This window comes from Meriones unguiculatus, chromosome 4 (assembly GCF_030254825.1).
Source record: "Meriones unguiculatus strain TT.TT164.6M chromosome 4, Bangor_MerUng_6.1, whole genome shotgun sequence".
Lineage (NCBI taxonomy): Eukaryota > Metazoa > Chordata > Mammalia > Rodentia > Muridae > Meriones > Meriones unguiculatus.
Window position 1 is genome coordinate 121986617 of NC_083352.1, and position 27908 is coordinate 122014524.

Consider the following 27908-nt stretch of genomic DNA (forward strand, 5'->3'; position numbering starts at 1 on the left):
GCTCCGAGTATGAAATGTTTTCTGCACTCCAGTGTGCAAGGGGCAGCCCAGAGCCACTGAACTGGAGCAAGTGGAGTCTCTAGGTTTGCCTTTTCAGTGTGTGCTAGAGTTGAAGTCAGAAGGAAGTGTGATGGAAACGGGTTTTACACATGCTGCCGCCTTTGAGGTGGACAGCAGCTCACGAAAGCTCTGTCCAGGCAGATCAGTGTGTTCAGAAGAAGCTATCTAACATCGGCTGTTTCCAGAGTTTCGGTAGAGCTAAATGAACAGATAAAGACGGTGAGGCAGCTGCGGGAGCAGGGGGTGGGGGCCAGGGGCTGTGGCCCCTTCCAGAAGCTGGAGCCAACCCTGAAACCCGTAACAGAAGAAAGAGGAGGGAGATACCCAGGCCTCACCCTCCTCTTCACCTCCAGTCTGTCTCCCGAGGGTTAGGATAAGGACTGGGCATGAGGGCTGAGAAGGGAGCTGCTGCTGTTTAATGGAACACAAAGTGTGCAAGTACCTGAGAGCAAATGGGCAAAGGCAGGCCAGCCTTGTCCAGGGAGGCAGGCAGGGTTAGAGAGCCTTGCTGCTCGTGTTTCCTCTAGTCGGGCCATTGTGTTCATTCGAGAAAGCCTCCCCTGTGGTGAAAGGGTGCATTTGTCTGGAGCCTATGTTGATGGGGGCCAAAAGGAAGAGGCTTATTTGAAGAGAACGATTCAAATTCAGCAAGTATTCATGGTCTCACTGTTCCAGTTGTCATTTGTCCCCATCCTCTCCACCCCCCTCTTCCTTCTCCCCCCATTTGCAGACCTGGGTCATTTGTTTTAGAGGAGACTTGGCAAAAAAAGAGAAACAAGATTCCAGGGTAGCTTCTAATTCCCTAAGAGTCCCACGAAAGTGTGTGAACTTGGGCAGTCCTGGGCAGCAGTGTGTGGCGTCCCAGCCATTTTCCCATGAACACCTTTATCTGCCTAGGACTGTGGTGTTTTCTGGTTTAATCCAGTCACAGAGCATGTACAGTTTTGACTTTCTCAAGAGTAAGTGTATTTAGAAGCAATCTATATGTAGGACAAGGGTGTGTGTGCCTGAGACACACCCCAAATACAATGATAGAAACTGCCTTTTCTCTGTGCCCTGACTTTCTTTCTCTCTTTAATAGGATGGTGACATTATAGCTCCACTTATAACACCTCTGAAATGGAATAAAAATAATTCATCTTGTCGCCAAGAAGCATCCAAAGCCAGAATATGTCTAAATTTTAAGTGAATGCCTGCAACTGGTTCTTTTCAAAAACATCTTCCCCCTTCATAATCAAGTTAGGAAATATAATCATAGAGCCCACTAGTGATTTTTATTTAGCATTCTGAATGTATGTTCATGCTGAAGGGTAAGTTGTTTTTATTCAAAATGAAAATTTTTCAATATATACTATGGTGATTTGAATAAGAATGGCCTCCTAAGTGTATATAATTCAGTGTTTAGTCATCAGGGAATGGAAGGACTAGGACTTGGTTGAAAGGACTAGAAAGATCAGGAGGTGTGGCCTTGTTGGAGGAAGTATGTCACTGGAGGTGGACTTTAAGGTTTCAAAAGTCAATCTAGTCTCTCCTTTTCTCCATCCATCCATCCCTCTCTCTCTCTGTCCCTAGCTCTCTCCCTTCCTCCGTTCCTCTCCCTCTTTCCCCTCCATCTCATCCTCCTTCCTTCCCTCCCTCCCTCTGCCCATGGATGAGGATATAGCCCCCAAATACTGCTCCAGCACCATGCTCTGTGCGATGATGATGGTGAGTTACGCCTCTGAGGCTGTAAGCCAGCCCCCAGTTAACTGCTTCCTTTTATAAGAGTTGCCTTGGTCATGGTGTCTCTTGACAGCACTAGACACGTACCATGAAAAGCATTAGCTTATGTATTTTTAACATTAATCGAAGCCTTTCTCCTTTAGCAACCTATTTTTTTCAGGATAACTCTCCCATCTATTCTGAACTCTTGGGACAAATAACTGATTTTAATTTAGAAATTGAGACAAGGGCACAGGTTAGAATTCAAGGTTGAAACTGCCATGCACCGTGTGGTTAAAAAAAATAAACCAAATCCTACCCCTCCCCACCTTGAAGAGGTGCCCGTCACCCTGTTCCCCCCAGGAAAGAAAGCTACCACTCCCAGCCCTTTAGGTGCCAGGCTGGGGAGCATGAGGAGCCGCTGAGAGTGTGGCAGGCGAGTACTTTACCACTGACCTCAGCTGCACCCCAGTCTTCCTAGTACAGCTCCCCCTGCCCTCACACCAGGCACCTCACACCAGGCTCTCCTGAGACTGTTGTGACTCCAGACAAGATCAGCTTCTTCGCACCTGAAATCACTCCAGCTCCAAGGGACACACCCTTGCCAGCCAGGGGACAGACTTCCACCTCATCTGAGTTGAACTGGTCAGCTGCTCTGAGAGCACAGACCCCACCCTCTGGCTGCTCTCGCCCAGGACCTCACCTCGCCTGCCTCAGTGTGTGTACAGGTTTCAGAACATTCTGGACTGCCTTTGTGAGTCCAGCGGCTGCCCATTGGGCCCTCGGTTCCCTGTGTGGCCTCTGGACCCACTGTGGCTCCCCCTGCTGCTCCCCTCGCCCCCACTCTGCACAGCTTCACCAAGAACTGAGTCCTGTTGTGGAGCCAAGGGTGGTCACCAGAAATGCTGGTGGCCACAGGCGGTAGGGACAGAGGCAGGAGCTGCAGGTTGGCATCTCAGTGATGATGAGTGAGATGGCAGCCCAGGCAGTGGGCAGCTCGAGTTCACCAGCTGTGCCCCCTCTCCTGGGTGGCCAGGTTCACTTTTGTCCACTCGTGGGTGAAGAATATTGGTGTGAGTGTCCCTATGGGCTCAGAAATGCACAAGAGAGGTACCAGCTTACCCCGCTGTCCGTGGTGCCTCTGTAACTCAGGGAGCCGGCCAGAGCCCCCTCTTCGTGTACACAGAGTCAAGATGAAGAACTGTATATTTTTCTGCTGATGTTGTTGTTGTTTTGCCAGTCTGTTTTTTAACCATTAGAGTTTATTCTGGAATTTTGTAGTCCTAATCTTGTACTATGCCATCTGGGAAACAGTTTTGACCCCTTTTATGCACAAGCAGCTGTGTCTGTGCCTTTGAAGCTGTTTTCATTGTGTGTACCTATGTCATTTACAAGACCACATAAAAATGGAGATTTTTAACAGCTTTGTCTCTCGGCTGTCGGCTTGCTGTAAGTAGAACCATAGGTTGGGTTAAAGCTTCCCTGAATGTATTTCTGTCTTGCAACTGGAGGTACGTGCCTTCACACTGTCTCCTGTTTGGATTCCTGTGCAGAGGAGTGTGTTTCCTGTGGGGCCCACATACATGCTTCTTGTTGTCACAACATGGTGTGGGGTCTGCAGGATGCTGGGTTGACAGGGTCCCAGGTCCCTGGCTTTCCTCACAAGCACGGTAGAGTCTGCTCCCTTCCAGCAGGGGGCAGGCCCTTCTTGGGAAGGGTAATGGGGTCTTAGTTCACAAGGCTCTTATACCTGAAAATGAGCTCTTTCCTCTCTCAAGCCCCTGGGGTTCCGTCGACAAAGGTTCGGCTTCTTTGCCCAAGGACACGTTGTTCACTTGCAGCTTTTATGTGTCTCCCGGAAAATTGAGTAACAGATGTGTGAGCACCTGACCGCTGAGGGTACTCAGCCCCACCCTTTGGGTTCTAGAAGAGGCAACAGGACAAGGGGTAAGATGATGCTTCTGCTCTTTATTAGTTTTGAGAACTGAGCCCAGGTTTCTGAGGATTGACAGCATTCTCCAAGTAAAAATCTCTAAAACATACAAAAGAGGTGTTTGGGGGCAGTATGTGCCCACGCGGGCATGCTTTTGGGCACCCAACTTGACTGAAAGAATATGAAGTGTTATGGGGGGGAAACAGTCTTTTTGGTTTTTGTTTTCTCTTGTTTTAGATCTTCTAGGACTTGTCAAATCCTGTGAAGACAAATTTTATGCTTCTTCAATAAGAGTGCCTTACACACCTTCACAATCAAGTCTGCTGGAGGACAGTGGTGGCACGGTTCTTGGGTTTTCAGGCCATAATAAGGAAGGCCACATGAAGGTTCTTCCCCATCCTGAGTCAGGCAGCATGGCTGCCCTGTGTGAGGAAGGCCTGGGCGGCACCCAAAAGTGACCTGAGCATGGTGCTGGGAGACGTCAGCTCAGAACCCAGGCCTCCAGCTCCTCGATGCAGAACTGCTCCTGCCGGGCCAGCACTTCGTTGTTAAAGGTAGCACAGGGATAGCTTCCACCATGGTACAAGTCTCCATCCAACCACAGCCCAAACTGGCCGCTGAGGAGAAGAGGAAACGGGCTGTGGAGATGGCTCGGCCGGTACGATGTGTGCCACCCAAGCACGAGGACCTGCCCCCTGCACCCACATAAAAAGTTAGGCAGGTCACGTGCTTCTGGAGCCCTCACACAGGGAAAGAGGACAACTGTGGAGGCCTAGCCTTATCTCCAAAAATAAAGTGGAGATGGACGGTGGAAGACACCTGATGTCAACGTCAGTCCTCCACATGCATGTACACACACATAGAAGAGAAAAGAAAGAAAGATGTTGGCACAGTTGTGGCAGGTCTTAGGCCTCTGGGACAGACCACCATCACCAGCTTTAGCCACACTCCCAATACAGCCCTAGTATAGCTGCTCTTATACCAGCTTCTCAGGGTGTGTGATCTCGTGTTGTCCTCTATAATTCAGGGCATTTTTTAAACAATCCGTTGATTTTTAACAACTATGTTCAGTGGTGCGGCCATCACCTCAACCCAGTTTCAGAACATTCTAATCTTCAGGTTTGACAGAGAACCTAGGCTGGAAGTAGGAAGTGACTGGGTAATCGGCGAAGCTGTGTCCTGTGCCCCACTGCCTCTCTGTGGCGCTATGCTAATCCAGGAGTGCTTTCTTTTGCCTTCAGGGTACAGCTTAATGTGCTTCCGTGTGAAGATCACACCAGGGGGAGAAGCCTTCATTTTCCTTCCCTAATTCCCTCCCACTCCTATCGGTACACTCACAGGCTGTGTTCTTAACCAGATGCACCTCTTCCGATGAGCCTTGTCCCTTGTTCGGAAATCTGGGGCTTTCCCATCCTGTGACCGTAACCTCATTCATGTGGCCGTTCCCAGCCAGTTCAGACTACGATGCTGCTAAGCACGTGGTCCACTCTCCTCACTTGACTTAGAGGACAGCTGGTCAAATGTGGGGACACAGCCCGCCCATTCCACCTGCAGCTCCCCTGGAAGAGAACATTGGCCACCCCAAGGCGTGGGAGACAGAGACACGCACCTTCCACTGCCCAGCATCAAGGAGTCCAGGTCTCCTTTCACAAAGAAAGAGTTGCTTCCTGTCCACTTGAAGACCTGAGTGAAAAGGAAAGGCTGGGTCACTTGTGAGTGCTGGCCTTGCAGTCTCACTCCAAGCCATGTGGTGGCAGTGTTGTGCAAGGACCAGAGGCTCTTGGGCCCGATGAATGAGTACCAGGAAAGGCTAGCCTCCCAAACCTTAAGATTTTAGCATCCTGGACTTCAACCCTTATGCCCTCTGCCTTGGATCCCCTATATCCTGGCAGCTCCTTTATTCCAGTGATCAAACAAAGCCTCTGTGTCTTTCTGCTTTCAAAGATGGAAGGAGGAGGGAGACTGGCCTAGCCTGGAGGGATGGACCTGCCTCCCAGCCAACTAAGACTTGCCATGACCTTCTGCGAATTTCTGTCCCACCACCTGTGTCACTGCCTCCTACTGACGTTGACGCGCATCATATACTGCCCACAGCACTCTCCACAGTGAGCTGAATGGCCCGCCCAACGCTAAATCTCACCACATCTTCTACCTAACGCCTTTCGGTGCCCTCCACCATGGAGGAGACAGAAGCAGCCCTCCAGCCAGAGTGCGCCTGCCCCATGCCTGCTTTTCTCAGTGCCCTGTCCTTCCCTCACTGCCCCTGAGTCACACTGGCCTTTCTGCTCGCCAGCTTGTGAAGGTGCGTGCGCCTTGGGCCTGTCTACTTTCAGCCCACAGCTCTCCCCAGCCCCGTCCTGCAGGGTCACTTCTTACTGCGCAGCCTGAGTATCATTGCAGAGATACTTGTTTGATTTTTTTCCTAGGCACCTACCCCTCTGAGACGGCTCCATGCTTTCAGCGTGTGCCTTGCCTCTATCCACTGCCACTACAACATAAATTCCAGAACTGCCCAGATGCCCTGCTAGACTCATCAACTAAAAGGATGAATAATCAGGAGCCAAATTAGGCAATAAAAAGTCTTTGAAAGGGCCACAAAACTGTAGTATGTTGCTTGCTGTAATTAGTTACCATAAATGCTAGAAGCAACCAAAAACAAAAACAAAAACAAAAAACAAAAAAAAACAAAAACAAAAAAAAAAAAACCCGAGGAATAGAAAGATAGAGCCCAGGCTGAGAAGGGATAAGATAAAGTGAACAAGTGGCCACAAGAACACAGGACTGTCTAGCATTTCTTTGCTTTCTCGGCTTTCTTCAAGGACATGTTCTCCTAATTTGAAAGAGCGAGATAAGCATTGCTACAGCAGAAACGAAGACAAAGTTTGTCGTGTTGCTTGGAGCAGCAGTTATGTGTGCAAGCACTGGGAATTCATGAAGAGCCCCGGCCCAGATACAGGCAAGGAGCAAGTGTTTCAAAGTCTGGGACTCTAACAACAGGCTGGGGTGACAGGGTGACAGTGACTCCTGGAAAATGATGGGTTTCATGTAATAGTCTTTTTTTAGCGCTTACACACCAAGCACAGTTAGGCATTGGGTAGAACAGTAGACACAGTGAACAAAACATCTACCTCATAGACATTTCAAGAGAAGACAGATAAAGAAATAGGAGAAACGGGATGTTAGGAATACTAGTGAGAGAAGTGACCAACACAGAGAAGCAATAAAGGTTTTCAGGGAATAGTCATTTTAGATAGTGTGATGTGGACACTGTGATGGGGACAGTAGGGTAGCCCTGATGATTCAGTGGAAGGGTGTGCTGAGGAGGATAGCACACGCAAAGGCCCTGATTCAGGGGCAGGCCTGCACCTTTGCCTTCCAGCTTAGGCCAGCATTGCTGGGGCAGAGTGAGGGGAAAATAAATGACCAAATATAGAAAGAGGTTGGGGAAGAACCATCAGCATCAGGTTGGCATGAAAAGAGCCGCAAAGGAAGCAAGGACGGTCTTCAAAGATAACTGAATCTCCGGCTCTGATGATAGCAACAGGAGTTGTTGGTATAAGAAAGTTCTCAAGCTTTGGGTTTCTAGTACGGGCTGCAGGAAGGAAGGTGTCATGACCAGCCTACAGTCTTGGTGAGCCCATCACCTCTCCCAGGAAGGGAAGGCGGCCTGCAGCTGATTGAGGCAGGCGGTGTAGTGGGTACACTTTGTTGTGTTGGCAAGGCCATCAAATGTGACCATCCTGGTGTGAGACTAGACGATTGTGTGACAGAGTGTATTTGCAGGTGTCTGCTCACTGGAGACCCCAAATAGCAAACAAAAGCAGCCAAACCATTTTCAAGGGCACACTGGGCAAATTCAGGTACCACCTCACACACTGACCCCGTCCACTTTCGAGGGTCCCACCGTGCACCCCTCCCCCCGACATCCTCTGAAGTGCCCTGCCTGAGTGGAGACTCTGGGGTTGGTTCGTCCATCTCCCTCGCCCACGGACTGAGCTGGCCATGTCTCCAACCACTCTGCCTGGGTCCACTCATCTGCAAGACCAGCCGGTGACAGCCGCATACACCTGTGGGACCTTTGCAGTGACTGAGTGTGCCGGCTCTCGAGATGGTAAACGCAGACTGCTGAGTTACTGTTGTGTGTGTGATGGAAAGGTGCCTGCAGCACGCAGCAGCTCCGGTCAGCCGACAACCCAACCACAGAGAATCTTTGGATGGAAGATGTTTGCGGCTCTCTGTCCCCCTCCTTCAAAAGTCTCAGCTCTTCAGCAGCCCGTGCCCTCTGAGGTCTCAGTCACTTGTGCCTGGCACCAATCTCTTCACTTATCATTTGGGGGACCTGAGCACTGAGTCCTTCTCTCCGTTCCTCCCCAGCTCCCTAGTGAACTCCAGGTCCACCCACCCATCTCCTCTGCCCCTTTCCTCCTCACTAGCAGTTTCTGTCTTCATGGTCACATGTGGCACTTGACCTTAGCAAGGCGCGCAGGGAGCCTCCCCCGCCCCCAGTTCATTTTGAATGGCCCTCTCCATCTACCCACTCCTTCCTGTTGTCCTACCCATTGGTCAGCTCTGTCAGTGCTCCAAGCGTTTGACCTCAAGGAGACCCCTTCTCTTGGACCCCACCTTTGTCCACCCTTCGTTCCCTCTGGCTTCGCTGGCCTCCTGCCCAGTCTAGGCTCTGTGGTCCATTTTCTGTTTTGACTCCCTCCTACCCCTTTCCCATTGTTTCTCTGTGAATGGGGCCTGCCAAGAGCTGGGTCTGGGAATGTTGGCTGCTTGGGCACAAGCCTGGCCAAGGAGGAGCTGCACCCTGCTGAGCAAAGGGCAGAGGCAGAGGCCTCTCCCTGCCACTGGGGCTCTCTGGGGCTCACATGCGGGGCCTGCGCGATTCCTCCTGGCTCCTCCAGCCTTCATGTGCACCCCTCACAAGAAGCTGTCGTGTGCCACCTCCTCCCGCAGCGCGGGTGCTCCTGTACGTGAGCCCATCCTGTCCCTTCCAGCCTGAGCCAGGCGGTGGGTCTCCCTTGCTTAGTCAGCTCACAGTTTCTGGAGATCTTGACGGGCAGCTAAGGGCACTACTGTGCCAGTCCTTGCCCTGTGACGAAGAGGTGGCCCAGCACAGGGGACTGAAGCTGGAGGCACTAGGATCCCCAGAGCTGTGACCTGTCCTAGCCTTCCTCCATGACGGAAGGTTGAGCCTCACCTTTAGCTGTGGGGAGAAGGAGAAGAGGAATGTCTCGCCAGTACCGTAGAAGCCTTTGCTGAGTCGGATAGCTGAGGAGGAGAAGGCACCAAACATCTGGAAAGCAGAGAAGAGAGCAAGAAAGGATCTGGGCATCCAGCATCCCCCTTGTTTACTGGGCTTCCAGATTCATGCTGGGACTCCGGGACTCCGGGGAGCTGGGTGCAAAGCTGGGGACAGGGCAGCTAGCCCTTTCCCACACTCCACAGGAAGAGCCCTTGTTGGCTGCTTTCCCTGAGTTGTCATGACTCCTTCTTCTCCTTCCTTTCCCTCTCCCTCTTCCTCTCCCTCCCTCTCCCCCCGGCCACCACTCTTTGTGTGGTCAGTCTGCCTGGTGTCTGTCTTTCTGTCTCTCTTCAGGATGCTGATGTGCAGCCCAGCCTGACCCAGAACTTAACTTCTGATAGAGCTTTTATAGGCATGTGCCGTGTTCATCTTACCTTTTCTTAAACATACCTTGTGTGTGTGTGATATGAATGTGAGTGTGCTCATATGTGCGCACAGGTGCATTCTCACAGATGTGCATACAGATGGAAGCCAGCGGCCAACATGGAGTATCTTCCTGCATTGCCTTCCACCTTACTTTCAAGACAGGCTCTCACTAAATCTGGAGCTGATGAATGAGCCTGGCTGACCAGCAAACCCCAGGATCTTTCCTGTGCTGGGTCACAGATATGTCTGGCTTTTTACATGGCTGCTGGGAATTGAGCTCAGGTCCTCATACTTGCATGGCAAACACTATTTGACAGAGCCACCGCCTCGGCCCCAAATGTACTTATTTTATGCAAGCAATGCTTCTAGAAGAGCTGGGAATTATATACAAGCAGAAAGAAAACAAAATAAGCCATCATCAAACCCCCCTTCTATTTTCCCAACGTGACTTCTGTAACATTGTGGGTCGCTTCCTCCTGGCACCCATTCAATGCCAGTGCACACACTTTCCTGCATGCTGACACCCCACACACAGGCTGTTCCTTCTCGACTTTCTACACCAACTTCAAATATACAGAAAAGCTTGGGGCTGGGGGCAGCTCAGTTGGTAGGGTGCTTGCCTAGCATGTACAGGGCCCTAGGTTCAATCCCTAGTACCACAATAATAATAATTATTATTATTGAAAGTTCAAATCAAGCATGGACTCCTTCTGCCTTAGATCCAGCAAGGAGTTTGCCCTAGTTCCCATGCTGGCTTTCTCTCTTGTGTTTCTCAGACCTGCTTGACTACGATACTCTGACCCTTAACTCCTATGAATGGGGCTTGCTCTTGTTGTTGTTTAGTCGGTTGGTTTGGTTTGGGTTTTCAAGACACAGTTTCTCTGTGTAGACTCTGCAGGCCTCAAATTCAGAGATCTGCCCGCCTCTGCCTCCCAAGAGTTGGAATTAAAGGTGTGCACCACCATCATCCAGGACTTGCTCTTTTATAACGGTGGTGCTGTGATCACAGCCATGAGAACTAGCAACAGTTCTGGTATTATCTATTTGTATCATCGGGTGTTCAATTGTCACTGACTTAACCAAGAGTGTGCCTCACACCTGCTTTAGAGAGAAAACAACAGGCCTGGTAACTGTGGCTCTGCACCTTGCTTCTTGCCTGCCTGCCATTTGTCTGATGACGAACTCATCTTCTGCAGGATGGCTAGTGGGGTCGGGTTGTGGACCATCGAGGTGATGTGTGGCAGGGCGGTGGGGTGCAGGATTTAGGCTTAATGCTAGGAGAAACTTCTCCTAGGACATAGTGCTCTGTCACAGAAGGGGCTCTGTCCAAACAGGCTGAGTTTCTTGTCTCTCAAACAAGAAATCTTCCTAGACAGGCACTCCTGTCTATGTGGGGTACCCTGAAATCTCTTCCAAAACTGCTATGTTCCTTCTGTAGAGAAGTATTTAAAACCAGCTCACCATCCTACCCACCTTCTGCATGGAGAACCGGACAGAAATTCTATTGTTGGACGACCACATGGACTTCAGGCACAGATGTCAAAGCTCCTCTGTGGGGTGTAGGAACTGCCTTGGCCTGCCCATCTCGGTTTTCTCCAATCCACCCCCCCTACACACACACACATACTGGCAGGGGATATTTTCAAAATGTGCATCCATCATTTAAGTGCAAAGCACCTGCTTGAAGTCCTTCTGTAAGAGCCAGAGATGGCCATGTCTGCTTGTATTCAGCCCTGGAGAACCTGAGGCAGGCAGGGGGATTTGGAGTTCAAGGTCAGCGTAGGCTACATACAAGAGTTCTGAGCCAGCTTGCGTTTTAGTGAGTGAGACCTTGTCTCAAAACGAATCAGAGCAACCCACCCATGCATTGGGCTTGCAAGCATAAGGATGCACTTTTGCATGATGTCAGTAGTTAGTTGCCCAGCCCCCTCCCCATACACAAGAAATTAGACTATTAACCCTAAGGGTGTAGGACCATTTCTGGCTTGATCCTGCTCTTCTCTACATCCCTAACCAGGCACACAGAAGCAGCTCCAGAAGCGGCTGTGTGGTGAGGATGAGGGCCTGGCTTCAGGTGGGACAGGCCTCAGCACCACCCTCAGTGCCCCTGACAGGTGGTGCAGCCTGTCCCCTCTGCTTTCTTGCACCTCATCCCACCCTGGGCAGCAGCCCCTGGTCTGTCTGGAAGCTTGTGTTCCCGGGCCCGGCTCACCTGCCCATCCTGGTCTCTCAACACCAGCAGCACGGGCCCACCGTGGCCTTCCATCTGTCGGTACAGTCTCCGCAGACTGAAGCCGTCCCTTGAAGTGCAGAAGGCCAGGATCCAGGGGTGGCCGGTGACCCTCGGGGGCAAGTGGAGGCTGAGCTGGAGGAGAGCTAGAGCTGAGTGAAAGGACAGCCTCCATCTCTTCTCCCCCAGCGCTCAGTCTCTCCCCTGCCCAGAGGCTCTGTGCCCATCAGATACAGCCTTTGGAGCTAGTTTTTGTACCCATTTTACATATAGATGAGAAAAACTGACATTCGGGAGATCGAGAGTAGATGGCAGAGCTTGGGTTCTACCCAAACAGGGCAGATATCTGAGTCCTCACCCTGGTCATTTGGTCTTTCGAGGACAGATGAGAGACTGAGTCTCTCCTGGTACTTCCTCATGGGTCTGGCCCACCCCAGCTCTGGCTTTAGTCCCCAGGATCCATGACACCCTTGCTACAGTCCCCAACTCTACCCAGCGGGAAGGGTGGCACTAGCATGACTGGAGAGGACAGGGAAGTCCAGGAAGAGAGCATGATTGATTCAAGGTGACACAGAGCTGGGGACATTGCAGCTGTGACTTCAGCACCCCTGGGTGTGGCTGGTAAAGGGAATAGGTTCAGGGTTGAAGTCCTGCTACACAGAATGTGCCTGAACCTGCTTAATCTCCGAGGCGCCCAGGACCTGGCTGGCTTCTGTCAGCTGAGGCTCCACAGGGTCCTGGGGGGCTGGGGCTGGCTCCTCCTCTTCCTCCTCCTCGCCCTCCTCCCCAGACAGGGTGTCCTCCATCTGGGTGGGCTGTAAAGATACAAAGGAGCTGGGTAGATTGAAGGACACAGGGGCACCAGCTGTCCCCATATCCCGAGCTCCAAAGCTAGTGTTGCCTTGTCCCCTTCTCCGGGGCCCCTGCAAGCCCAGAGGAGATGGGACACACCCGCCACAAGACTCTTCCTGCCCACAAACTGCTTCCTCCTGGCTGGCGAAGGAAGGAGGGTAACAAAGGCCTGCGCGGCGCCCCTCAGATGAGCATCACGGTCTGTTGGCAGTTTGTTCCTGCCCCAGGGTAAGCACCAGGCTCCACGCTCCACACCTGGAAAAGGAGGCTGGAAGGGCAGGCGCGGGTCTAGTTCTGCCGCAGCTGTGTGCGTTTGGACATGAACTAGTGGCTAAACCAGTACCGATCGCAAGCATGGCCGACAGGCGTGATGAACCTGCTGTGAATGGTCTCTTTGAATCCTCCCCGTATCCTAAGACAGTGCCGCTGATTTCTGCATCGGACAGGAAAGCCCCGGGGCTCACCTTCAGTCGGTGTGGAAATGGGTGCTGTCACACCTCACTCTCTGCAAAATATGTGCTCGCCCACGTGAGTTGTACGTTGCTAATAGAGGCCTACGTGCGGGGAGGCTGGAGTGTTGGCTGGCAGTGTGCTCTGAGGGTGAGCTGGAGTTCTGTGCCTATATGCGGGTATCCGTGGGCACAGATGCTGATGTAGTCATTCTCGTTCATTTAAGTGCGCTCCCATCTCTACCACGGTGTGGAGGATTTGAGAAGAATAAAACACACACACACACACACACACACACACACACACACACCTCCACTCCAGCCCAGGCCCCTCCCTGCTAGAGACCTCATCACTTTCCCAAGTGAACCCACATCCCGTGCTGAGCCCTTACCAGCTGAGTGTAACGCCATGGTCTGCTTTTCATTCTGTCACAGCTCAGGACAGGGTAGAGTCCTTGTCCCCGGGGAGGGAAATGCTGCGAGACAGAGCCAGCAATGAGGAGGTGGCTGGGCACACCCCGCTGGGTCCACGCCTGCCCGGCCGCCCTTTGCTCCCTCTCGCCTGTCATCCCCAGGCCAAGTGGCCGCTGGGCGGGTCTGTGAGCCAGCCACTCGGCATTCAAGGCCTCGTGGGCAGTTAGCATCTACCACATGCTAGCCACGCACAATAGAGTCCAGCTATGAATTCTGGCCTCTTCTGTGCCCTTTCTAGAAGCCTGGCCTGGGAACACTGATTCTTTTGCAGGATACCTAAGGTCCAGACTAGGGATCCAGGACTGCTGATTTCATGAATGACTGAGAATAAGCCCATTTGTACCCCAGGCCTCAATTTCTCAGGATGTAACATTTAAAAAAAATAAAATAAAATCAGGCACTAAACCACCAAGCTACGAAGCCAGGCATAGTGACACACACATTTAATGCCAAAACTCGGGAGGCAGAGGCAAGTGGATCTCTGTGTCTCTGTGAGTTCAAGATCAGCTGGTCTTCAGGTCAGCCAGGGCTACACAATGAGACCCTGCCTCAAAATATATATATATATATATAGTGTATGTATTTGTGGTCATGAACCAACCAAGACACATGTATGGAGGCCAGAGGGAAACTATTGGAAACCATCCTTCTTTCTCCACCTTTACGTGGGTTCAAAGAATTGAATTCAGGTCATGAGGCTTGCGTGGTAAGCACTTTTGCTCACTGAGCCATTTCACTGCCCCTCTCTATAGCATTTAACACCCAGGCCAGAAATCTCAGAAGGCTTTCCAGGACTGACAGCCGGCAATTCATGTTCCTCTCAAACCCAATGAGTGTGCTGTAGCAAAGATCTGAAGGGGCATGCCCAGACCAAAAGAACTGACCTTTTGAAGACATGTGTGTCTAAGGGTGTGTAGCTCATTAGGAGGTGTTTCCCTAGCAAGTGTGGGGCCCTGGATCCAAGCTCTAGTATAAAGAGAAAGAAAGGAAAGTGAGGGAGAAAGAAAAGAAAGAGGAGGAAGAAGAAAAAGAGGAAAAGGAGAAGAAAGGGAGGAAGAAAGAAAAAAAGACGGGAGTAGAGGGGGAAGGAAAGAAAGAAGGAAAGGAATGAAGGAAGGAAAAGGAAGGGAAGGAAGAAAAAGAACACAGGCTGTAGTTCAGTGGTAGTGGCAAATCACATGCTCCTACACACCTCCTCTAACCCAGCACAGATCCCTGCCCTCCAGGGTAACTTATTCCCAGTGTGGGCAAGGCCCTAGGTAAAAGAGAAGAGGGAGGGAAGGAGGAAGAGAGAGAATGAGGGAGGGAGAGAGAGAGAGATTTATCCTTTACTTGGTTACGCAACCCTGGGCACTGACTCCACACCCTCCCCCTCTGTAAGCATCTGTCTCATAAGAAATGAAGATAACGGCTGAGGATCAGGATGCTAAACTTAGCCTCCATCCCCTCTCCCCTGTGCTCAGTTCTGTGTGGTGACCCACAGCACCGGATATTTGATGGAACTGGATAAACGCCAGTGTTTATTACACCTGCCTCCTGGAAAAATCCAGTGTCCATTTCCTGACAAGAGGCCACTTGGTCTCCATTGGGTAGCCTTACTCCACTTCGAGGAGCAATGGGGGAAGGGAAGGGTGGGAGCTGGGGGACAAGGCGGCTGATGGTTTACTCACCCCAACAATCCTTAGTGGCCCCCTTGCTGCTCATCCACTGATCCTCTGGGCCTCTCTGATCCCCCAAAGACGAGGCCACACCCGGAAATGGCCTGTCTACCTGGCTGGACACAGTGACTTCACTCTCAACACCTGTCCTCTGTGAGTGACTGGTGTGTGAGCCCAGCTCTGGCTCCAGCCCTTCTCCCTGCCTCTTATGCCTGCCCCCGAGGCAACAGCCCTGGCCCCATGCCAGCCCAGTTCCAACTGGGAAGGCGCCAATGATTATCCTACATCAGAAACTCAAATCCCGCAAACACACCAACAAGACCTTGCTGCCCCCAGGTCCCTAGCCCTGTCTCCCTCAGCTGAAAGATGGCTCCGTGCCTCCAACATGTTTCTCACTGGTGCCTAAGTATCACTTGTTTCCTGATGCCCACCGCTATGGCCAGCCCTCTCACTTAAGGTTAGAATCAGTGACACACAAATGACACAAGAAAGGGCTGTACTGCGAGTTCTCCACCAATCACCCCAAACTGTGGGGAGCCCAGGTCTGAACCAGCCAACCTCCTCTCCCAGGTAGGATAACTTCCCCTCCCTCATTGGCCTGGGCAAGTCTGACACACCGTCTCACACAGGGAGCCCTATGTCTGGCACGTAGTGGGCACCATTCTCTATCTTTGGCTCACAGTAGGACTGTGAGGGCTGCTATGTTTTTCAATCACAGGACTCAAGACTTGGAGAAGGCTTCATAGTGAGTGGCTCTACCAGGGCAGGAGTCCCTGAAAAACATGCTGAGCAGATGAGCTCACTAAGGCATGGTGACATGGTGCCTTGGTCCATCTCCACACACCTAGGAGACTGTCCCGATGGCTATCAGATGATTTGGGCCTGGAGGCCAGGTGACCAAGGCAACATTCCCTCCAGGAAGCATGGAGCGCCTGAGGACTTGTATTATAGGGAAAACAGGCAAGTGAAGGGCCCTGTTGTCATCTCAAACATGGCTGTTGCAATGTGTGTTTGAACTGTAAACAGCTCAGGGTCACGGGCCTGGCTCTGCTGCTTCCCCCTCCCCTCACCCCACTTCTTTCTTTGTTTCTTCCTTTTTCAGTTTTTGAGATTGAGTTTTACTATGTAGCTTGGCTGGCCTAGAACTAGCTATGTAGACCAGGCCATCCTAGAACTCTTAGAGATCCTCCTGCCTCTGCCTCCCCAGTGTGGGGATGGTTAAAGGCGTGTGCTACTAAACCTGACTCACCCACAGCCTCTTGGCTGGCCCTTCCCCCTACATTCAGCCCCTGACCACCAAGCCCTGTGAGAGACCAATGAGGTTTGTCTCACTGTCCCATTCTGTGTCCTCGTGTCCTCAAGGCTCAGTACGTGATCTGCAGGAACACCCCTTGCCAGGTTACAGCCCCTTCAGAGATGTCACCGCTGAACTCCAGCTGTGAGGGTCCTGGCAGCCCCACCATGCAGCTCTCTTCACCTTTCCCTACCACCTGACCTCGCACGGCCCCTTTCAGAACACAGCCGCCACCCCCAGGAATGGCCTTTGCTGTGTATGGTGCTGAGAACCCAGAGCCTCAGCATACCAAGCAAGCATCCTATAATTGAACTTTGTCCTCAGTCTTTGATTTTTCGAGAGAAAGAGTTTCTCTATGTAGCCAAGGTTGACCTAGAATTTACTGCGTTGTCTTGATTTGCAGGGGGATGGGGGATGGGTGTATTTCATATGGATGAATGTTTTGCCTGCTTGCACCTATACCATAGGCGTGCCTGATGCCCAGGAGGTCAGAAGAGAGTATCCCTTAGAACTAGAGTTACAGATAGTTGTAAGTCACCAAATGGGTACAGGAAACTGACCCTGGGTCCCCTGCATGAGCAACAAGTGTAGTTGGCTGCTGAGCCATCTCTCCAGCCCCTGCCTGGAACTCTTGATCCTCCTGCCTTCGCCTCCTAAATGCTGGAATCACAGGTGTATGCTACCGTGCCCAGAGTCTTCAGGAAATGGCGTAAGCATGCGATGGAGGGGAAAGGCGAGTGGCTATGAATCCCTCACTGTGGGGATTATTTCCAAGTATGAAAACTGACACTTGCAAACGGTTTAAGAGCCTGTGGGGGAATGTCTCCTCTACTCTGTTAAGAGCAGAATCTGCAATTCATTCTGATTTCAGCAACCCAAAAGAAAGCTGAAAAGAATCAGGAGAACACGACCAGAAGGGAACACGGCTGGGTTCACTGGGCCGCCCGGCTACTCTCCAAACTCGGTGATGTGGAACTGTCTGGCATCTCCCTCGGGCGCCTTGGGAAGTCAGTTGCTCTTTTCTGAGGTCCCTTTTTGCATCCAGCCTTCATCCCTTTCAATCCTCTCCCTTCCCCAACCTCAGCTGGTGTCTCCTGCCAGTCGGCTCACCTTCTACTCCCTCACCTCTCCTCCATCCTGAGGGGTGATGGAAGATGGGCCCTGCTTTTTTCTGAGGCTGAGCTGGCTCCCGATCCTCGCCTGCCCCTTGTTCCTCTTCCTTGCCAATCCCATGGTCCCCCGTGAGCCTGCCACTGCTCCCCTGCCTCTACCTCTGTCCAGGCTCTTTCTATGGCTCTGGGCTCATTCCCTTATGCTCTTCAAGGGGCCAGCAAACCCTTTCCAACCTGCTCTACTTCTTGGCTTTGGGGGGATGGTGTCCTCCTCTTTTATTCTCTCTTGAGCGACTATTTTCTTGAACCAGAAATGCTTATCTTTCTGGTTCTGGATCAGTTTTCTTCTCCTCAGATACCTTCCCTGAATAACTTTACCCAGTGTCAAAGTGAATCTTTTCATCACTTTGGTTTCATTGTAGCCCAGGCTGGCCCCAAACACACTATGTAGCCCAGGATGACCTTGAACTTCTAGTCCTCTTACCTCCACCCTCTGAGTGCTAGGATTACAGAGGTGTGTATCACCATGTCCTGTTTTATGTGGTGCTGGGTCTGGAACCCAGAACCTGAGTTTGTATGCTGGGTAAGCACTCTGCCAACTGAGCTACATCTCTAGCCCTCAAGGTAAATATTTTCTGGATGCTAACTACTCTGAACCTAGCTGCTAGCGTGGCTTTTCATGCCCATGCCACTGCTTTTCTCGGTCTCTATTTGGACATCTCCACAGACGCTCAAACTAGACCGTGTCCTCTCTGAACTGATGTTCTCTTACCCTTTGACACCGGCAGGCCTGTGCTTCCTGCTGAAGCAAACGCTGCCATCATTTGCTCTCTCTCTAAAGTGAGTGATGGGAGATGAACTTGCCATCATTTCTCTGAGTCCTCACTTCTGGCCAAAAGTGTCTGGCTCCTGGAAGCAGAACCCATACTTTCTCTATAGCTTCTAGATGCATGGGAGTCCCCCTGGCTCCCTGAGTCATTATGTTCCTCCGTCCCTGAGCTCGACCAGCATCTGTTCACAATTGTTAGCACAGGGACCTACTTCCGGACATAAGCTAGCTGGTGTGATTCCCTGACACCGCAGCTCCTAGTGTTTGTCACTGCGTCAGGGTGATCCAATCCAATCCGCTGCCTCCAGCTGCCTGGTTCCTGCTTCCATGCCTTTATCTTCCAGGGGTTCCAGCCATACTAACCACGCCCCCCGGAGCATCTGTCACACTTTCTCTTCCTCCAGGGACTTTGCCCTTGCTCTTCAATCTGCTCCACATTCTCTTCCCAGGCTAACTCAGTATACGGGCCACCTCCTTGGAGAGGACTCCCCATAACCCTACTCAAATGGGCTTCCCTACTATCTCCCAGCCAGTGGCTTATTTCGTTCCTGATTTGTATGATGAAAACAACCTTCACTTTAGTTAGAAAAAGATAGCTCCTCTGGGAAGCCTTCTAGGAGTTAGCTTCCATTTACCTTCCATCCTGCTGGTCAGTTTAGCAGCGGGAAGGGGAGAACTGAGGCTGATTTTCCATTTGGGTCACCATCCCCTTCATGTCTTACAACCTGCCGCTAAAGCCACCATTCAAGGCTTCCTCTTTGATCAGAGATTTTTTTTCTTTTTAATGGCACCCACTGGGTGCTTAAGCTGAACGGTTAGTAGCAGGCCCCGAAATAGGTCAATCAACCCCAGCCAGGCCACTTCCAAGCTGTGTGACCTTGGTCATGCATTCCAGTTATCCACTGCTGTGTAAAAACATGGGGGTGGGGGCCCAACCCTGGCACCTCCAGAGGTCTGCTTTGCCGTTTGGGCAGGGTTGGTCAGAGAACTCACTTCTGCTCACTCCCCACTGGCCGCCAGTGAAGCGTCTGCAGTCTCGTCCTCTCGTGGGGCTGGTGGCCAGTGGGGACTAGAGCTGGAGCTGTTGGCTGACGGCCTTCACAGGGCCACCCCACAGGCGCTAAACTTCCACATGGCGCTTGGATCTCAGGGACGAAGGGAGAGCAAGAGCAGTAGAGAGCGCCCGAGTGAGCGTGGCTCAGCTGACGCCAGGCCTCAGAGGTCTTCTGCCTAGACGGGAGGCAGGAGGCCGACCCTGCGGCTGTTGGGAGTGTCAGGGTCACTGTGGCCAGGGCAGTCGGTTGGCTGGAGAGCACCAACACCTGAAAGTTGTCCTCTGACCTTCACATGCGCACTGCGGCGTGTGTGTACCCGAGGATGTGCATGCATGGGTGACACGGACATTAATCAAAACAAAAGAACAATTGGAATATATATCCACATGCTTCTCTTTGGAAAATGCAACCAGACATAAGAAGCTCCTTAACGCTCCGAGACAAGGGTGGACGGACTCTTGTACCCCCAGCTGTCCGGAAAGGTGAAGGTTACTCAAGCCCATGAATTCAAGGCCAGCCTGGGTAACATGGTGAGGCCCCCTTCTTGACAGAGAGAGGTGGCAGGGTGGAGCAGAGGAGTGGGGGAATGGGGGTGGGGGGGAGAGGTTCTGAGATGCTTTGCTGAATATGGAGCATGGTGTGTATTAGTGCCCACCCAAAGGACACACAGAGCAACCACCGGGGGTGGTCAAAGGCATTACCCTCTGACACCGCAAGGCCCACACTCCACGCAGGAGGAGAAGAAGAAACAGAGGGGGGGCCAACGGATTTCAGGAACTGCATAATTTCTGAGTATCAAGCCTGCGACAAGCCAACAAAAGCAGGGACAGGAAAGCTAACGGACCTGTCACCGGCACATTAGACCGGACCAGGGCTGGGCCCTGAGGCCTGGTAGTAGGATGACTCATCCTGGGTCTCTGGCCCAAGGTTCCCAAATCAGTGCCCACACCCTTGCTTGTTCTTCAGCGTGGAGGGTTTGGGTAGGAGAAAAAGGAGTGGAGCCTCCCCCAGCTGGCTGTGCTGTAAGTCAGGTTAGGAGAAGGGGGAAAAGGGTGAAGGGTAGGAGCAGGAGAAGTGGAAGAAAATTGGGGAGAAGAGAAAGGGGAACACCTGTGAAAAGAAGGGGGAAAGAGAACGTTCCGGAAGGGATTAAAGGAGGAAAAAGAGGCTATATAGGGTGTGTGTATATGTGTGTAAGGTCTATTCTCCTGGGGGTCAGGGAGGGGAGGGGTTGGGCAGCTCCCCTGAGGATGAGTGGCTTCCAGGGCCAAAGAACTTACTGTGGCTGAGGCACGGGGAAGGCTGTAGGTGAGGGAGGTGTTAGGGACCCTAAGCAGCTCCGGATAGAAGAAACCACGCCCACCAGGACTGAGCTCTTGGGGTCTGTGGGGTGGAGAGAAGACCTGACCCTGTGGCCACAGCCTTCAGGCCATGCCAGCCTCCCTCCGGCCCAGAACCTGCCCCCTCAAGCATCCAGTGGTCTGGCACCCCTAAGGCACAGCCTGAAGTTAAGCGCAAAGACCTTAAAAGTGGTGTGTGTGGTGGTGGTGGTGGTGATGGTGTGGGGGGGATAGGACTGTGCCTGAGTCCGAGCAGGCGGCTCGGGTGTGGAGAGTCCAGAATGCACGCGGGGCAGCGCGGTCCCTGTGGCAGCGGGCGAGGCAGGAGTCGTGGAGCACACCGTGGAGGCGTGTGACTCGGCCTCCATGCTGGTTCCTCTGCTCACCAAGAGCCGACCGCGTGCCGGGTCATGCTTCAGTTTACCGTTCTAGAGGATGGGGTCGTTCGTCATGGCCAGCTAAAGGGGGCGGAGTTCGCGCAGGCTCAGCACCCGCAAGGGGCGCTCGGCGCGGTGCTGGGTGTGCATGGATGCTGGCTCCGGCCCTTTGAGGTCCGCGGGGCCTCTGCCGGGGAATACCCTCTCTTGCCGTCCGCGAGGCCCCCACGGCGACGCCGGGCTCCCGGGCTCCTCGACCGGGAGCGACCCCCAGGCCGGCAGAGGAGCGGCCGGCGGCCGGGCGCAGCGAGAGCGAGCGGAGGCCGCGGCTGCCCGGGCCCGCCTGACCCTCGAGGGGGTCGCTGTTGCTCCGCGGATCTCTCCCTCGCTCCCCGCCCGCGTCCCTCCCCGCTGCTCCCGCCGCGTCCGCCTTTTGTTCGCCGAGCCGCGCGCCCCCGAGCCGAGGCGGCGGGGCGGGGAGCTGGCGGGGCTGCGTGGGGGGCGGGCCGCGCCGGGCGGAGCCGGGGCCCTGGCCTCAGCCGGACTGGGAGTCCGAGGCGGCGATCGCCGAGCGGGCGGCGGCCGGGGTCCGGGCGCGCTCCGGGGGCGCGGCGAGGCGGAGGGGGCGGGCGCCGGGCGGAGCCGGAGCCGGAGCCGCGGCGCCTGGAGGAGATCAGGCCGCGCGCTGCGAGCCCCCAGCGGCGGAGAGGCCGCGCGACGCGGGGCAGGGCCCGAGCGCGGTGCCCGGGCGCAGGAGGCCGGAGCGCAGTCGCGGCCTGAGCGGCGGGAGCGCATCCGAGGCCCGCCGCAGGCACACCCGGGCCGGCCGCTCCCGGGCCATGCGCCCCGCTCGCTGAGACCCGGAGAGGCCGCGATGGAGGCGCCAGCGGGAGAGTCGCCGGCTCGGGGCTGCGTGCCCCCGCCTGCGCCCGCACCCGCCGCGGAGAGGAAGAAGAGCCACCGCGCGCCGTCGCCAGCCCGGCCCAAGGACGTGGCCGGCTGGTCTCTGGCCAAGGGCCGCCGCGGCACAGGCCCCGGCGCCGCTGCAGCCTGTGGCGCCGCGTCCTCGGCGAGGCCCGACAAGAAGGGGCGCGCGGTGGCTCCCGGCGCCCGGGGCGCGGGGCCAAGGGTGGCCGGGGTGCGCACGGGGGTCCGTGCCAAAGGCCGCCCTCGCCCGGGTACCGGGCCGCGCCCGCCGCCGCCGCCGCCCAGCCTCACGGACAGCAGCTCCGAGGTGTCGGACTGCGCGTCGGAGGAGGCGCGCCTGCTGGGCCTGGAGATGGCTCTGAGCAGCGACGCCGAGTCTGCGGCGGGCGGCCCCGCGGGGACCCGCACCGGGCAGCCTCCCCAGCCCGCGCCGTCGGGGCAGCAGCCTCCGCGGCCGCCTGCCTCTCCGGATGAGCCGTCGGTGGCCGCCTCGTCGGTGGGCAGCAGCCGCCTGCCGCTCAGCGCTTCGCTCGCCTTCTCCGACCTCACCGAGGAGATGCTGGACTGTGGGCCCGGCAGCTTGGTGCGGGAGCTGGAAGAGCTGCGCTCCGAGAACGACTATCTCAAGGTGGGGATCTGGGGTGAGGGGGGCAGGGGAGTCTCGGGGGAGGGGGGGACCTGTCCCAGGGCCTGAGACCACAACAGGCCGCTTTAACGCTGAACAAGCAGGGACACAGTGCCCCCACCTTCTCGTCCCACTGTTTTCGTGAAGGGGGTCCAACTGAGGGGCCCTGATGTGCAGAACGCCCCCCTCCCGGTAAAACTGTTTCTACCGGATGCTCGGATGGGTGGGTGGGTGGGGATAGATAGCCAGGGCTGACCTCTGCTTTAAACTGCCCAGGACCCCGCCCCCAGGCCAGCAGGCCTTCCTTGGCGCTCCGTTCCGGGGCCAAGCATTGATGTGTTGGGCTGCCAGGGAAACCTTGGCTATCCCCTGGCAAGGAGAGTCAGAACACCGTCCTAAGTCCTTACCCAGGGCTTCCCCGGCGGCAGGCCTGTCCTCGCCTGCCTTTTGGGGCGGGTCCAGTTTGAAAGCATGACATCTGGGAACATCCCCTTGGCTTGAATCCACTTCCGCCCAGTCTAACGGTCCCACAGCCTGGGAGGATGATGTCGTGGGAGAACTGGTTCAGAGGCCACTTCCTCAATCCCAGGATATTGTCTTCTGAGAGTGGCCTGGGCAGACATGGTGAGCTCCCTGTGGGAAGAGGGAAACGGCCCTGCTGGATGGGGTGGTCCCTGTGGTGGGGGGTGGGGGTGGGACCCGGGGGGTGGAGAGCTGCCTGGGAGAAAGAACCGGCAGTGCCTGGGCACGTAGGTGCAGCCCATGCCCTGGCTGCCTGTTCAGTGGCACGGTGGCAGCTCTAGGGAAGCCCTGCCCTGGCTTCTCGACCTTGGCGCGTGAAGCTGGTGTCTTCATGGGCTGAACTGCCACAGCTGGGAGAGGCTGCTGGGTTGCCTGTCCTTGTCAGTTGATGGCCCGGACAAGGAGCAGAGTGGCCTGGCCAGGAGCCACGGAGTTCACAGCACAGTAATGACATGTCTGCCCTGCAGCGCTTAACTCCCTCCCGGCTCTACTGTCTAGGGGGGGTTTCCTCTTCCTTAGTATGTTGGGGTGTTGCTCTTGCTTCCCTTGGAGCCTCTATCCAGCATGTTCTCACTAAACTGTTCGCTAGTGGAACCAGGTCCGGCTGACAGGATCATCTGCCGCAGCTTCCTAGCCCGAAGGCCAGGCTTCCATTCTTTTCCTGTTAAATGGGAGTGTTAAGCCTTCACTCAGTGTGGGCGTCCCGGGATTCTGTCAGTGTATGGAGTCTTCTGAAGTCAGCGGGGAGAACGGTGGAGGGTGAGAGGATGGACATAGCCTCCTGGATGCTCCCAGCCACTTCCTGGAGCGTCCCCAGACCTGGACCTGAGCACTTCCCTCCCAGCACATGAGGACAACTCATGGTTCTTGGTTTGGTTTCTTCCTGCCCACATCCTGGACCCCTTCCTGTGCTCCCAGAAAGTGGTCAGTCAGAGCCCTGAACTCCATCCGAAATCACCCATGAGAATGTAGCTGGGAAGGTAGTCCCAGGAGGCTGAGGGTTGAGTCCAGGTTCTCCTAAAGAGCAGGACACGGCTCTGGACATTCCAGTTCCGGGCCAGGCCGAGCCTGTTTCTGCCATCCATTCCGCAGTTGAGTTTTTGTCACAAGCTTCAGGCCTCTGTCTAATCTGTAGCTTCCTGACTGTGTGATCTTGGGCACATTACTTATCATGCTTGGACCTACGATTTCTCATCTTAAGAACCAAACAGTGTGCACACAGACCATCCTTAAAGATCAGATGTACTCGTAGCCGGAACGCTCAGGGTGCTGTGGGAAACCTTAGGTGGGGGTAGCGGAGATCACTCGCCACTCTTGGAGTAGAGAACACGTTTCCTGCTGCCTCTGTCACGTTCTTTGGTGGATTCTGTGGGAGCAGGCTGGGCTCTTCCTCCTGACCTTGAATCCATCGTTCATTCATTCATTCATTCATTCATCCATCCACTCACTGTTTGCCTAGAACAGATTTTGAGGTATAGCTGAACTAGGGAGAGCCTTGGAGAGATCAGAGTTAAATAGGACACAATGTGGCTGGTGATAAGAGTAAGATGATTAATTGTGCCAAGAGCACATGGAGGTGGGGCTGAGGACTCAGGGAGGCCAGAAGCTGAGAGATGATGGAGCCAGCAGAATAAGGAGCTGCAGATGGAACATTTGAGGCTGAAGAAAGTGGGGAAGGTGCTGGGTGAGGAAGGGAGCCGTGGCTGCCTGCATTCAGGCAGTACCTACACTGCTCTGCAGGTTCTCGTTCCCGAGGTGTCTGTCCTCTCGGAGAGTCAGTGAAATCCCTGAGAGTGTGGACTGTATACCTACTGTATGGCTTCCTGCTGGAGGTGTTATTTTTTTCACAGAGTCAAGGTTGGACTGTGGCCAGGGCAGGAAGGGGACCTGCTCCAGGCAGCCAAGGCGGGGAGTAGGGAGAATCAGTCTCCTGTGTGTTTCCTGTCTCTCTAGACCACTTTACATCTGAGGTTCAGAAACTGGGTAAGAAGGAAACTATTCAAACCCTGAGTGTGTCCACTGCAGACTGACCATATGAGTTGAAGGGAATGCCTTGGACTCCAGCTCCACCTCCCGGGTTGTGTGTATTGGGGGTGGTGAGGTGGGGGAAACTGTCAACCTTTGGGTGATTGCATTATCTCCTGTCTCAAAAAGCCCTGCCCTGGGGCCTGAGTTAGGGAAGTACCAGAGGGCCAAACCTCTGCCAATGATAAGACAGAAAGCGCTTCTCCGGGGAAGGTGTGAGCTTGGAGTCACTCAAACTAGTCAGAGAGAGGCCTGGATAAAGGCCTAGGGTTTGTGGGGAGCATTGTGGAAATGTTTGTGATCATTGGAGAGCAAGTGGGGAGACATGAGTGGTGTCTGACCTGGGGTCCCTTCTAGACAAGGGGTCTGGGGATTATCCACTGGGGGCTTTTCAGGACCCAGAAGCCTGGCTTTAGCTGTAGAGCAACCAGGCTAACTGTGTTTGACTTTGACCCAGTGGTCTAAGGTCCCTGTGACCACTAACCATTATCCGTGTGCTATCTCAGAGTACTGGAGCTCAAAGCTCTGGCTTTGAGCCTGATTCTGCCATTCGCTGTGTGGTCACGGGCAAGTGGCTGGCCTCTCAGAGCTGCTTTTTGTTTGTTTGTTTGTTTATCTGTATAATGGAGATGAGGCGATGTGCCTGGACAGTCTCCAGGGACTGTTTTCAGCAGTCAGGGAGGTGTGAATAGTCAAGAAAACATCTTGTAAGTGAAATCCTTGTGTCTCGTGAGGAGTTGTTATGATTCTGAGCCAACGAGCAGACAGGATGTCTGAGTGTTCATTCTTGGAAGAGCTGGGAGGAGCCGGGAGGGTGGGTGTCCTCAGCCCTTGAGGGTTAATACATCGGATGCCACTACAGGGTGGGACAGAAAGGCGTGATCACATTTCCCACTGCACAGGTAGGCAGTGGGGAGCCGAGGCACCCTGCCCAGGACTTGCAGCTGTGAGTTGAAGGTGCCACTCACAAGGACCCAGAGAAAACCCCTCACCGACTGGTGATTGCCCTTATATAGATGGGCAAATGGCTGCTCCGGGATTCCATCGTCCAGCCTGCATCCCAACCCTGCTGCTGTCTTGGTGCCGTTCCTTCTGCTATGTGGCCAGTGAGATGAGCTTTTGGTTGCTGCTGACATGTCTGGTCTTGGATAGAGGTGGTTGAGAGGAATCCTGTGGGCCAGGTGCCAGGCTAAGATTTGTAGGTGGCAAACAGTGAGTAAGCTCATTTGGGGGAGGGGGAGTGTTTACCCAGCATGCACAACGTCCTGATTCCATCCCTAGACTGGCATAAGCTAGGCACGCTGGTATCTGCCTGTAATCCTGGCATTCAGGAGGCAGAGGCAGAAGGACCAATATTGAGGGTTATCGTTGGCAACGTAGTGAGTTCAAGGGCAGCTTAGGCTAAGACCGTGTCTCAAAAAAACAAAAAACAACAACAACAACAAAAAACCTAAAATGATGATATCCAAGCCTGTATGTAGGTGGGGTTTGCCTCTAGGGGAAACAGTCCTGTAAGAAGGGGGTTGGGTGTGTCATGGACCTCTTCATTGTGAGGGTGCATGTCCATTGCTCAATAAATGTGCCAGCCCAGTCAGCCTAATTTTCCTCTCTTCCTTCCTCTGATGGTATCCCAGAGTCTTCTGTGTGGTAGGCCTCAGGCTGTTCTTCAAAGCTCCTGGGAGGCACAGGAGGAGGGACCCAGCCTGTCAGCAAGGCCCCCTGGTGCCTGCCCTGGGCTGCAGCTTCTGGCTGGGGCCAGGGCTTGGGGGTTGTGGGAGCAGCTCCAGTGGGAGAGAAAATGAGATGGAAAATGTGAGTGGCAGCTGCCGTGGCCTGCCTGGGGAGACCACAAAGAGCAGCGTTCTTCTCGAGGGGCTGGGCCTGTGTCCCTGGACACAGCCTTGTACACATAAACACGTGTGCACTTATTCCGAGCTCAGGCCCAGAGGCGCGCAGCTACTCATGCCTGGCCGATGTGTACGGCCGGTGACTCACTGAAGCTAGATGCATCCGGAAGCCAGCCTCCAGGCACATTCACCGTGGATCCGAATGGAAAGCGGTACCCAGACCTCTAGACAGACCCTTCATGCTACACGCTACCACGCGCAACACAGAGCAGCAAGAGACTCCAGGCTGGGAAGCACGCCCTCTCACACACAGCCCGGAGACAGGCTCAGACACGGCAAGTCTGCCTCCATGTGACGGTGTGCGCACAAACACACAGATGCTAGCTACACTCACCAGCATCATGGGAACCCATCCTTGCCAGGCGACACAGACATTTGCTCACCCAGGTACCCAGAGAGCAGCCAGCCTTTGCAATTGCACCCGAGGTTCGACAGATTTCAAATGGATACCCAAGAAGCGGTTCACACAGATAGGATGGACCCAGCCTTCCTGCAGATGAGCAGTGACACAAGGGTAGACCAGGCAAATGTCAGGCGGCGTCTACCTAACTGGGGGACCCACCCACGCATGCTCATATGTACGCACATCCACTTATACTGACTGTGACATTTCACCTACACACATAAACACAGGAAGTCTTGGTCAGTGTCCCCTGGAGCGACTGTGTATGGCCCTACTGTTTGCGTGGCCCAGAAGCTCTTAAGGCTTCCTCTTAGCATGCTGGGACCATGAGTGTAGTCAGGACTGGGTCTGTAACCACCTGGAGCTGGGGTTCCAGGGGCCCAGCTGAGAAGAGCCGCAGGTGGGGTCTGGAAAAGCTGCAGCAAAGCACCCCGGGCTCTTGAGCCAGGCCCTGTGGGACT

At 54.1% G+C, this 27908-nt stretch overlaps 3 protein-coding genes across 5 annotated transcripts in view; 2 read left to right on the top strand and 1 right to left on the bottom strand.

Annotated features, from left to right (window-relative positions):
* Samhd1 (SAM and HD domain containing deoxynucleoside triphosphate triphosphohydrolase 1) overlaps positions 1-3183 on the top strand; it is a 35821-nt gene extending 32638 nt beyond the window's left edge. The window contains 1 exon segment of the mRNA XM_021664126.2: positions 1142-3183. Coding sequence (XP_021519801.2) covers positions 1142-1157 — 16 coding nt within the window. The 3' untranslated portion in view covers positions 1158-3183.
* A 526-nt stretch (positions 3184-3709) lies between these two features.
* On the bottom strand, positions 3710-15234 carry Tldc2 (TBC/LysM-associated domain containing 2). 2 transcript variants are annotated; one of them, XM_021664148.2, is made up of 7 exons: positions 15044-15233; positions 13292-13375; positions 12273-12413; positions 11581-11733; positions 8898-8993; positions 5304-5377; positions 3710-4311 (listed from the first exon to the last, which is right to left on the bottom strand). In XM_021664148.2, exons 2-7 carry the CDS (start codon positions 13322-13324, stop codon positions 4176-4178), a joined length of 633 nt encoding a protein of 210 aa, XP_021519823.1. In that variant the 5' UTR covers positions 13325-13375; positions 15044-15233; the 3' UTR covers positions 3710-4175. The 2 variants fall into 2 exon arrangements, with proteins under 2 accessions (XP_021519823.1, XP_021519813.1); XM_021664138.2 differs by having other exon boundaries at positions 4172-5377; positions 15044-15234.
* Positions 15235-21648: 6414 nt separating this feature from the next.
* Positions 21649-27908, top strand: part of Mtcl2 (microtubule crosslinking factor 2) — a 65410-nt gene continuing 59150 nt past the window's right edge. The window contains exon 1 of one of the 2 annotated variants that reach the window (XM_021664159.2): positions 21649-22593. In XM_021664159.2, the coding sequence (XP_021519834.1) occupies positions 21913-22593 (681 nt within the window). In that variant the 5' untranslated portion in view covers positions 21649-21912. Of the gene's footprint in view, positions 22594-22650; positions 23215-27908 lie in introns of those variants that run through there. The other variant, XM_021664170.2, reaches the window with a different exon arrangement.

Coding starts and splice junctions, on each gene's coding strand:
- Tldc2 (XM_021664138.2), bottom strand. CDS start 13,324: ATGAAAAGCAGACCATGGCGTTACACTCAGCTG. Junction 12,414..13,291: donor CATGGCGTTACACTCAGCTG/GTAAGGGCTCAG, acceptor GTATCTTTACAG/CCCACCCAGATGGAGGACAC. Junction 5,378..8,897: donor CCTTCTCCCCACAGCTAAAG/GTGAGGCTCAAC, acceptor CTTTTCACTCAG/GTCTTCAAGTGGACAGGAAG.